The sequence below is a fragment of the Mobula hypostoma genome, chromosome 15 (assembly GCF_963921235.1).
Source record: "Mobula hypostoma chromosome 15, sMobHyp1.1, whole genome shotgun sequence".
NCBI classification, from domain to species: Eukaryota; Metazoa; Chordata; class Chondrichthyes; order Myliobatiformes; family Myliobatidae; genus Mobula; species Mobula hypostoma.
Genome location: NC_086111.1, coordinates 51663803 through 51676407, shown reverse-complemented (window position 1 = coordinate 51676407; position 12605 = coordinate 51663803). Strand labels below are relative to the sequence as shown.

Here is a 12605-nt window from a genome sequence, read left to right as displayed (position 1 = left end):
AAATTTAGAAATTAATGAAATAAGAAAAAATTTCAACGTTTATTCTGTTTCCCCTTGAAGTCTCAAATAGTTATTAAGACCCACAACTGCTACCTTGGCTGAGATAAACCGATGATAGAGACTAAAGATTGAAACTGGGCTTTTGTGTTCCATTCTGTATAATAACATACAGAAGTTTTTCCTGAGGATGGTCTTCGTACAAGTATTGAGCAGTAAATATTCTGCCTGGTCCATATTTTATATTTATTTGATCACTTGATTGTGAATGGAAAGCAAAAAAAATGTTTCTTTTGTACTTAAATGTGAATTTCATTTTACTGAAGTATTGAAAAATATCAACAAATGTGCCAACAGATGTTAATTTCATATAGAACTTTAAATTCTTAAACATCACTTCAAAATCTGCTCTAAGAAGGTGGTAGTTTTCATATTGCCATTCATGAACTGTTCATTGATCCTCTCACAACATTGTCAAAAAAGAATTGATAATAAATACTCAGGAATTTAAGCAAAATGTAAACAAGGCTGAAAGAGTACTGAGAAAATTTACAAGAATGTTGTCAGGTCTGGAGGACCTGAGTTGTAAGGAAAGATTGAATAGGTTAGGACTGTATTCCTTAGAATGTAGAAGATTGAGGACATTGATAGAGGTATACAGAATTCTGAGGGGTATAGATAGGGTAAATGCAAACAGGCTTTTTCCACTGAGGTTGGGTGGGACTACAACCAGAGGTCGTGGCTTAAGGGTGAAAGGTGAGAAATTTAAGGGGAACATGAAGGGAAACTTCTTCACTCAGAGGGTGGTGAGAGTGTGGAATGAGCTGCCAGCACAAGTGGTGCATGCTAGCTTGATTCAATGTTTAAGAGAACTTTGGGTAGGTACACGGATAGTAGGGCTATAGTCCCTGTGCTGGTTGATGGGAGTAGGTAGGTTATGATTAGATGGGCTGAAGGGCCTGTTTCTGTGCTGTGCCTCTCTATGACTCTAAAATCAACACAGCTAACATTTTAGCCTCAATGTTAAACGTGCTTCTTTCTCCATAGTTGCTGTATAACTGCTAAATATTTTATACAGTTTCTGTTTTGCAATTTCACCATCTGTAGTGTTTTGCTTTTAATCAAAATGTGAGATTCCATTCTGAAAATCATTTTTTTTAAGTTTCTTCACACTCCTTTGAAAGAGTTTACGTTGAACAAGTGTCTCCTTTACTTCCCAGGTAGCTGCTAATTCTCCCAGTATGTATTCTCAGGAACTATTCCAGCTCTCACAGTATTTACAGGTAAATCCCACCAGTGGCTGCCGCTCTTTGGTATTCTATCAAATTACCTTATTTGATTTTATCCTGTTGAGTCATCAACTTATTTACATTTAATTCCAATGATTTATTATACACCTCTGTTGTATTTAGTTGTGTAACTAATGGAGATGTTATTGTATATTAGTTTAATGTTTGGGAGAGATGCAAGGAAGGAACATGTGATAAATAATAGGAATTTTAAATTTGTATTCATAAGATGAAGAGAATGTTAAGCTAATGCTTTGGGCAATGTGGCTGGACAAATAGTGATTATTGACTATGAAACTGGAGGAGGGTTTCAAAATAATCTGAAGGATATATGCAGGAAGCAAACATAACTTGTTTGCATTGTCAACCAGAACAATGCAGAAGGAGAGCACAATGTGACGCTAATTAGATAGACATAGTATTTTGCAAATTTAGTCCTATTAAGCCAGATGAGAATAATATTCACTTGAGATGAACTTGACTATTGAAAGGCTGAAAATAGTGGCTGAATAAATGAAATGCAATAAAACCTCTGAGGGATGGAATTAGCAATTAGGATCAAAAAATTAATTTTGGATTTTCCAGGTGAAGGTTGTGAAAAGGTTGTAGAATGTTCAGAACATAGAAAATAGATTTATAATGCAAAATTTAATTTTTCTGTGGGATGAAATGGACTGACCTGAAAAAAACTCATCCTTTCCCTCTATCCCCACCCCTTCTTCAACCCCCCTTCACGACTCCTCTCCCCAACCCCTTCTCTCTGCCCTCCCCCAGCCCCCCCCTCTCTCTCCGCCCTCCCCCCAGCCCCCCCTCTCTCCGCCCTCCCCCCGGCCCCCCCTCTCTCTGCCCTCTCCCGGCCCCCCCCCCTCCACCCTCTCCTGGCACCCCCCTCTCTCCACCCTCTCCCAGCCCCCCACTCTCCATCCTCCCCCCGGCACCCTCTCTCCCTGCCCTCTCCCGGCACCCCTCTTTCCACCCTCCCCCTGGCCCCCCCTCTCCACGCCCTCCCCGGCACCCCCTCTCTCCACCCACGGCCTCCTCCCCAACTCTCCTCTCCCCTTACACCCCTCTTTCCCCTTCCCTCCCCTCCCTCTATCTATCATATTCTGGTTAATTTTAATTATCAACATTTTACAGCATACTACTGTATTAAAACATTGCTGATACTTTTTTCCTAATGTCAGGAGGCCTTGCACCGAGAACAGATGTTGGAACAGAAATTAGCCACCCTTCAACGGCTTCTTGCTAATACTCAAGAGGCATCAGACAGTAGCTGGCAGGTACTTTCAGGCTGTTCTCGCTACGTAAACCTTATTTTTAGAATGTGGTTTGATCACTGTCAAAGCAGGAACTTCAGTTTTGATTGAAGGGCTAGTCATAAATGAGATTCAATTGAGCACAAAAAATTTTCAAAGTGTCGCACAACTGAAACATCTGACTATTCCATAGCTTTCAAGTGTAATTTAAGGCAATTATCCTCTCAATATTCGAATTGATTGCTTCAGATTGTGGAACTGCCACCAACAATCATAGCAGTTGCGAAAGGGAATCGTTTGAATAAGGTTCAGTGATTTATAAAAAATACCCTTTTCCACATTAAACTTAAATATTGTGTTATCAGTAAAGACTAAAATATAAATGATTGCTTTTTATTATCTAAAAAAACAGATAAAAATTAGAATGTAAAGAGTTTTATTTGCTTTCCTGTGTCATTGCGCTAAGCATTTCAGGACATCAGGACATTATCCATAGTTGATAGTCTGAATTGGAATAGATTATTTTGCTGTATTTATCCTGTTCTCATCAGTCGGAACCAGAGAATTGATTAAGATTCAGCAAGATCCTTGGGTAACTTGCACCAAAGTTATTTTTTTCCCCATGTGATTTTGTGATGCTATTTCAGGCTTTAATAGATGAAGACAGGTTACTATCAAGGCTAGAGGTAATGGGCAACCAGCTGCAAGCTTATTCAAAAGTAAGTAATATCATTCTTCTTTTGCCTCAATACACATATATCTGAAACGGATGGCTGTGGTTGTAAAGCAAGACTCAAAATTATCTTTAATTACATGTTAAGGATAAAGTGGGATTTCAAAAGGTCTTCAAACTTATAAAATTCCCTGAACATTGGTCTGTAAATATATTGATTATTATGATTAAGGGAATTAAGTGTCGTAGGAAAATGCATTAAGTGACTAAGTGCTATCAATTTACATAATACTGTTCTGTCAAAGTTGAGTTTATTGTCATATCCGCAAGTACATGTATGCACAGATGGAATGAAAGCAGCATCTCTGGCATATCATCAAATAAACAACACTCACAAGAAAAGCAAATTAAACATAAATGATAAACAATTCTTACAAGAGCAAAATATTTAGAACAAAGAAAGTCCCTAAGTCCATTTTGGTTGCAAAGTAATCAGAGTGTTACTAAATTGTAATGATGATTAGGATTTTGCCAGTTGGTTCAAGAACCAAATTAATTCAACACTTTAAAAAAAAGTAGTAGCACCACATTTGGAAATTAAGGATATAAAACGAAACAAAGAATATTAGCTTGAAATAACTTCACAAGTTCAAAGAATCAAATGGCTAGGTAATTACTATTTTTATATAATCTGGGAAACCAAGTTGCTAATTAGGAAAAACCGTGACAAAAATAAATAAAAGAATTTTATTTGTTGATACTCTGTTACCCATTTTAGCTGCTTCTTGATTTTTCATTCTGATTTAGTCTTTTTGAAATAATGTGCTTTATTTGGTTTGATTCAGTTTATATTTTCAATTACATTTGGAAAAGGTCAAATACAAGAATGACAAGTGTCGTCCTATATCCAATGGCTATATGCAAATTGTGGAATCACTGATCATGTAAAGAGTACAATCTAAAATATGTGTTTTTAAAAATTTGTTTAACAAAAAATGTGCTTTGCATTTGTGGTTATGCTTTTGATCATTCAACACCCTGAAGTAAAGTTTCCCACTGCAAAAACAATGCATTAACAAGTTACTTAGAAACATAGAAAACCTACAGCACAATACAGTCCGTTTGGCCCACAATGCTTTGCCGAACATGTACTTACTTTAGAAATTACCTAGAGTTACCCATAGCACTCTATTTTTCTAAGTTCCATGTACCTATCCAGGAGTCTCTTAAAAGACCCTATTATGTCTTGAAGGAAAGAAAACAACTTCATTAACATTTGACTCATACGAATATAGCGTACGGAAGTTCTATCAGAGGCATAGTTGGAAATAATTTTGGATAGTGTAGATCACTCTGATATTTAATTTATATAAAGTAAATTACACCAAAGGGTTGAAGGTTAGGTTCATCAGGCTCCTTTATGATTTGTATTTGTTTATTTTAAATGAGGCCACCTCATGGTTTCCTTGCAGTTAGGCATCATATTGTGTATCTGCACCACAGGCAAACCAATCTCTTGGATTGGTAGCTCATACAATCTGTCACTGGAAATCCATTAAAAAATATAGCAGTACAACACTTGCTTCAATCATACAATCAAGTCATATGTACATTGAAACATACAGTGAAATCCATCATCTGTGTCAATGACCAACATAGTCTGAGGATTGTGCTGGGAGTAGCTCACAAGTGTTACATTTCCAGTGTTACGCTTCCACTTCCACCACACTTCCAGCTCCAATGCAGCATGCCCACAACCAACTAACCCTAACCCATACATCTTTGGAAGGTGGAAGGAAAGTGGAGCACCTGGAGGAAAACCATGCGGTTATGTGGAGAACATACAAACTCCTTACAGACTGCGGTGGCAATTGAACCTTGATTACTGCTCATTGGCGCTGTAAAGTGTTGCACTAGTTGCTACGTTGCTCTTCATATCATCTTTAATAAATTTATCAGAGCACTTTATAAATGTAACGGGTGAATAGCGAGAAATCATTTGATTTATCTGGATTTCCAGGAGGATTTCAATAAGATACCACATGTAAAGTTACTTTATATTGAATACCACCACCAATAAACAGAAATGTATCCTACAATGCTCTAAAGGTATTACCATGCATAACCAAACGCATTAGAACGTTTAACTACCTATAAAGGAATTGTATTAGCCAACTGTCTTCAGTTGAATGCATTGATACCAACAAGCAGTGATTGTTTATGGAGATAAATCTTGTGATTTCAAAACCAAGAACTGCCATCTATGTGAGCAGTGTGCGGGGAGCCACTTCACACATGCTGTCTGGAAATTAATCACCAAATGCATACTAGCAAGGAATGGTTCCTCATTGTGAACAAGTGCATAGATGTATTCGTTTCTGAAGGTTTGAGATGGGTGCTGGGACCAACTTCATGCATATGCATATTCGTTGATAATGAAGACGACAATGGGATAGAATTTTACTAAGTCAAATCCAATTTAGGGAAGGATGTCTGTGCAGATTACCCACTGCATTTTCATGAATTCTATTTTGGATGCTTCTTGGAGTACAATGGATTATGGAATACTGACAACAAAATAGTTGGAACCACTAATTGTAACTTCTGATATTTTACATTCAAATTTCATTTTGTAGAAATTGTAAAATTGCCTGTAGTTTTCAGTGAAATCTGGGCAAATGAATTCTAAATCTGGGAAAAGGCAAGTTAAAAATGGTTATCAATAATTGGTATTATTACAAAGGAACAGAGCGGCCCAGTAGCATAGTGGTTAGCACTTTACAGTACCAGTGACCCAGGTTCAATTCCTGCTGCTGTCCGTAAGGAGTTTGTATGTTTTCCCTGTGACCATGTAGGTTTCCTTCGGGTGCTCCAGTTTCCTCCCACAGTCCAAAGGCGTACTGATTGGTAGATAAATTGGTCATTGTAAGTCATCCTGTAATTAGACTAGGGATAAATTGAGAGTTGCTAGACAATGGGGCTCGTTGAGCTGGAAGGACCTATTCCACACTGTATCTCAACAAATACATAAATTGAAAAATATTGCCCTTACCAAAACATTAACCAATTACATCAAGAAATGATTGCATCACCACCTATAAATTCCTGAACCCCAGGACTAAAATCTTACAATACCTCCAGGAAGAGAGGAAAAAAGATTTACTGATAGTTTGATTTCCTAGAAGAAATCAGTTAATGTTCAATTCATGTGAATAAAAAATATTTTTAAAACATAAATTCTTAGTGTTTAATTGAAATAATTATTTTTAACACCCCATGTATTTGTTGCATCAGCCAAATTCAATATTCACTTGGCAACATTTCAATATACACAATGCTTGATTAAGGATGGATAAAAGTGAAGATCTTATTAACATTATAGTATCTCATGCAACTGAATTTTAAACTACACAATTGCCTTCTCTGTGTGTACCCAACAGAACCAAACTGAAGATGGCATAAGGAAAGAGTTGGTGACGTTACAAGAAGATAAACATAGCTACGAGACAACAGCCAAAGAGTCCTTGAGGCGGGTCCTTCAGGAGAAAATAGAAGTAGTCAGAAAGCTGTCAGAGGTGGAGGTAATTACATTGATAAATGATTCTTATGATTTTTAAAAGGAGGAGTTGCTTCTTTGAAAAGATCTTTGGACATATTATCTTGAAATACTGGATCTTGTCCACCAAGATAACTCCACAATATTGTTTAAAACTGCTGTTTGGTGATATTTCATAGACATCTTGGGCTCAGATTTATGAATACAACATTGCCAGGTCTTACTGGAACTATGGATATGAAATACTTCTCCCCTTAAGAAGTAGGTGCACAACAATTAACTGTCAATTTCTTTAATTCGTTAAAAACAGTTGTAAGAATACCTTGGAAAATAGTTTATTTTTGGATAATATTCTTCTCAGAATGCATATGGCCAAGACATTTCTACCATGGTCAATGCCATGATTGTTTATTGTATAATAATTAGACTTTTAAATGCTGAGTACCTTTTGAAAGAGATTGTTTGTGAATGGAGGGTATTAAGCACACAAACAGAATTGTGTCCAGATCAGCCATGATCCATCTCATTGAATGACAGCATGGCTTCAGGGGACTAAATAGCACCCTGCTCTTTCTGTGCTTTTGAACTAACCAGCTAATTGGCTTAGTTTTAGACTATTTTGCAGCAATTAGCTGAAGTTTCATAGAAATAGTTAAAAAGGTATAAAAAGATTAACCACCATTTAACTAAATGAAATACAAAGAACAAATTAGAACATTATCAATGCTACTACAGTACTATAAAACTGTGTAATAGTTCTTCGTAGTTATCGACAGAGCAATTCATCCACTGTATGCTGGCATGTTCTCTTGACTGACTGTAAATGAACAAAATCAGCGCAGACACCTAATGTAGATAATGGACTGCCTTCATGCAATACTATCAACAATTGTGTCCTCCAAATCTTCATTTTCTTTGTAACATTCAAGATGATTGTGAATACCTTCAAATTCTTCGTAGTTTCTAACTTGGTGAAATAGTGAAATAATTAAATAATTTAATTTTCACTTCCAGCCGTTTCTGGTATCTCCAAGCCTGAATGCTTGAAACTGCAGTGAGCAAAACAGTTTTGAGTTGTCTAATTTCTCACCAACTATCAGTGACAAAATTCATTGCTTTTTGAACACAAGCCCACACAACTGACACTACTTCAAAATTGTTCACTCGAAGCATAGTGTTGTGTCTACTGGGTATACAAGTGCACGCATCTGACAACTAATTAGAAACTGTTAAGCAGCAGTCTCCTGCCCCAATTAAATTGGATAATATCCCAAGTAAACAAAGGGAATCCCGGCTATTTTCTCGATTTGTTCTTGTCCTTTAAGAGTCATCCCAAATAAGCAGCTGCCCTGATTACCAATGGCCCATGTAATCGAAATCTACAGTACTTCAAACTTTACTAATTAAAGAAAAAATGAGAGACCAAAATTACCTTGCTATTTTCATCCGGCATAGTGAATGTTCTGCCCTTGGTTTATTTTTGGTAAGTGCAGAGAAAAGAGGTCAATGTGAACCATATCTAATCCTGTAAAGGACAAATTAATGCTAAATCTAAGCCATGCATGTCTGTTGCACTGATGGAGTTTAAGGTGAAAGCAGATACTGCTTGGATCTGAAATTATTTCACAAATAATGCTTATATATAATGTGTGTAATATATAGTTTTTTTATTTTATTGTACAGCGAAGTCTGAGTAACACGGAGGATGAATGCACCCATTTGAAGGAAATGAATGATAGAACACAGGAAGAACTAAGAGAACTGGCCAATAAATACAATGGAGCTGTAAATGAAATAAAAGAATTTGCAGACAAATTAAAGGTGAGATTGAATATTTACATTCTTTAGGTAACTGAAATTTTAAACCAGTTTTTCCCTCTTATACTGGGAAATTTTAAAATTACTTTTAGGAGGAGCCTTCACGTAGAAGGAAGATATTCCAAAATTGACTTTCAAGGTCCCTGTAATTTGGATTGTGCATGACAATGGACTTGGGTGCAAATAGAAAATATTAATATTTTCTTTTGTAAGACGTGCAGCTGGCAGATGCATTGCAGTGTTAGAATGAAAGAATGATTGCTATTAAGAGCAAGAAGAAATTGCTAAAGGATGCCGTGCCTTTTGATCGTAATAAAAAGCAGTTGTGGATATTGTTAGTTAAGCTATCCTTATACTTTTTTAAAGCTTTTTTCTATATCTAATTAGATCTTCAGGTTGACTAGTCTGTGATCAGTTGTTGAACTGAAACAGGGGTAAAGTTGAGTAAGAAGAATTTTGGAGTACCAAGAACTTAAGATTCCGTTTCAGTGCAGGAAGATAGAAGGAGGAAGCAATTTGGGGGCAAAAAGCACTGTGAAAAACTGATATAGCTGATTTAAATATGCTTAAAATGTTCAGAATGATAAGCAAATTCTAAGGAAATTGTCTACCAGAAAGATAAATAAGACTATTAAATAAGATACATGTAAAACCATTAAGTGAGAGGCAATAAGGAAGTGTTAATTTTGATGATATTGATCTGAAGTGTAATGGCATGCTGTGCCTACTATTTCCCCTGTAGTTTTGTGCTAAAAATGAAAAAAAATTACTTTAATTGGCCTATTAGCAAACGTGCTAAATTCAGTTTAGGTGGAAAATGTTACTTGGAATTGATTATTGAATAACACTGTCAAATGTAGAAATTGTTGATGCTTTGAAAAACAGTAATCAGATTATTTATTTTTAATGAATTTGACATGTAATTTTTGCCTGTGAGCAGCAAGCAGAAGGGAGACACGAGGAGATTGAACAAAAGGGCTTGTCTGAGAGAAAGGAGCTGCAGCTCAGAATAGCTGAGATGGAAGAGAAAGAACAGGCACTCCAGGCTCGGATTGAAGCTCTGCAGGCTGACAATGACTTCACCAATGAAAGACTTACGGCTCTACAAAGTAAGTTGAACTTGCAAATCCTCATTGCTCAAAGGAAAATTATAAGAGATTGATAAACTTTTTATTTGGGTAATATATAGCAATTTTTGTTATTATTACTGAAAAATATATTCCAACAGCTCAGTTGAACTTGGCTGAGCTGCTGTTTCTCCTTCTTCATCGTCTTCAGCCACACAGTATATACATTGTGTTCCATTTAACAACTTTACTTTTTCCTTCTTGTGCTCTTGAAAATAGCTAACTACAACATGTATACTACAGATTTTCTAAATGTGCTGACTTTTTTCCAGTTAATAAATTCAATTTCTGTCTTGTTTTCTCTGTGTTCATGTCTGTTCGTGAGATAAAATAAGTAATTTCTGATCTCGATCCCTGACAGCAAGTGCTTTCTTGATCTTCTTAAAGCTAGGTAGTTCGAATTTGATAAAGTATTCTTTCTTAAAATAAGTTGATAAATTATGCATCGTTCATTCAGACATTGTCCTAATAGTAATGTCACTAGTTGTTGCAAATACAGTAGAATAATAAGGATTTGTATTGTTAATTGATTTATTTCCAATTTATCCAAAATGTTTAATGTGTATGAAGTATTTAAACTTCTGAATATAATTGTAATTAAGTCTAAATTCTACTGTTTTCTTTTCAATGCAGTACGATTGGAACAACTTCAGGAGAAAAATATGAAGGAACACAACAGTATAGGTGAGTTTAATAAAAATGATTGAAGTATGTTTTATCGATGCAGGTAATATCAGAGTTTTGGGCTATCTATAATGCTTTGAAGTTCATGTCATGCCTTTTGATTCAAACATCAAGAAAAATTCCTTCAGTAGTGATTCAGTTTATGAAATCTTTTGCTATATGTTGATACAGAATAATTCTTCTGTTGTTTCCAAAAATGTCATCTGTAATACTTAATAAGCACAGGTTGCTGTTAAGACTGCATCTAACAAAACCAGGAAAATTGATTTGATTTCCCTAATCTGTGAAAATACTCACAGCTTTTATATCCATGATAATCACTGCTATGTAGGTAAATTTATATCTGATTGTACTGCAATTGACCAATTCAGCATAATTATTGCGTTGTCTTTATTGTGTATCTGAAGTATTGGAACTATAACTAGCTAATTAAGCAGCAGGGAGAACTGAAGTAATGTGATATATTTTACTATATCAAAGGCTGCAGGTAGGTTGAAAAGAATGAGAAGAGCACCATAGTCATTGTTACTTATTGCTCCACTTTGGACTATTTTCATGGTGTCTCTTGTGGTTCAAGCATTATCTTTGTGAGAATGACGAGCATAAATTTGGGAGATGCTAACTTGTTCAGATACTTTAGAGAGAGAGAGATGTGGAAGTGCAGACAACATCCTCCGATGTTCCTGTCAGAACGTTGACAGATTTCTTAAAACATTCAGGCAGTCACAAATTCATGGCAATTGCCTTTGAGAATTATAGTTTTCAATATTAAGTCATTATGTTCGCTTGCAGTAATTTCCCCATCACTAATGATAAATCAACAGGTATGTAGTGTTAAAGTATTTCAGCTTTTCAACTGAAGAGCTAGTTAGTGCAAATGGCAAAGAGTCAATTTTTTTGAACCATTGTGATCTCTTGTGACCTGTACAAGAAGGACTTGAGCCACAATATATTTGCAGGAAAATTTGCTAGTGTTACACATGAAGGTTTAAACTAGTTCGCAGTGAGAGAGGAGGGGGTGGCGGTAAATGGTGCAACTCAAGTCAAGGAATAAAGCAGTAGAAGGAAAGGAAATTCAGTAAATGGTCCACCAGGGTCACACTAAAGGCAGAAAAAGGCAGACAGATGAGGCAGATAAACTCAGGGCGTGGATTGGCTCTGAGGACTGTGAATTTTATAGCCATGACAGAAACATGCCTGAGAGATGAGTAGGCTTTTTGATAAGAGCAGACGTAATATCAGAGATAATGTTCATGGGGGATCGTCCAATGATGCTATATGGGTAGGAAGAAGAAGAGGACGGTCACTTCAGTAGGACTATATTTCGTTGTCCTTAGTACTCAGTGAGAACTTGAGGAACAGGTGTGCAGAGGATTTGCTCATAGTTGTAAGAATCACAGGGATGTATTAATGGGAGATTATAATTTCCCTAGAATTGATTGAGTCACCCAGAGTGTTACCTGGATAGGATGGAATTTGTGAAATATGTCCAGAAAATGTTCCTGAGACAGTGTACGAAGGGCTCTACTCAGGAAAAGTTCAAATTAAATTTATTATCGAAGTACGTGTACAGTATGTCACCATATACAACCCTGAGATCCACAAAAAAGAGAAAATCTGCAGTTGCTGGAAATCAGAATAATAAACACAAAATGCTGGAGGAACACAGCAGGCCAAGCAGCATCTATGGAAAAGAGTAAACAGTTGACATTTTGGGCCAGGGTGCTTCATTAGGACTGGAAAGAAAGATGAGAAATCAGGGTAAGAAGGTGGGGGGAGGAGAGGAAGAGGTTCAAAGTAGTAGGTGATAGGTGAAACTGAGAGAGGGGGAGGGATGAAGTAAAGCACTGGGAAGTTGATTGGTGAAAGAGATAAAGGGCTGGAGAAGGGGGAATCTGATAGATAAGGACAGAAAGCCATGGAAGAAAGAGAAGGGGGTTGAGCATCAGAGGGATGTGATGGGTGGGCAAAGAGGTAAGGTGAGAGAGGGAAATGGGAATGGTGAAGGAGGAATGGGGGCATTACAGGAAGTTCGAGAAATCGATGTTCATGCCATTAGGTTGGAGGAGTTCATTGACTCCCTCTCTCACTGCTCCCCCTCTGATCTTTGCTGCCCTCCCAACTCTTTGACCATGTGCTTACCCAGATCCACCACCACAGCCACATATCCTTCCTGGGAACATGTCTTTGCTGCCATCTTGTGCC

The 12605-nt window shown here is 36.7% G+C and overlaps 1 protein-coding gene across 17 annotated transcripts in view; it reads left to right on the top strand.

Annotated features, from left to right (window-relative positions):
* Positions 1 to 12605, top strand: part of slmapa (sarcolemma associated protein a) — a 198222-nt gene that overhangs the window by 80558 nt on the left and 105059 nt on the right. For all 17 annotated transcript variants that reach the window (XM_063068027.1, XM_063068026.1, XM_063068025.1 and 14 more), the window contains exons 5-11: positions 1218 to 1280; positions 2471 to 2566; positions 3190 to 3261; positions 6656 to 6796; positions 8455 to 8592; positions 9530 to 9698; positions 10350 to 10400. In XM_063068027.1, the coding sequence (XP_062924097.1) occupies positions 1218 to 1280; positions 2471 to 2566; positions 3190 to 3261; positions 6656 to 6796; positions 8455 to 8592; positions 9530 to 9698; positions 10350 to 10400 (730 nt within the window). The remainder of the gene's footprint in view (positions 1 to 1217; positions 1281 to 2470; positions 2567 to 3189; positions 3262 to 6655; positions 6797 to 8454; positions 8593 to 9529; positions 9699 to 10349; positions 10401 to 12605) is intronic.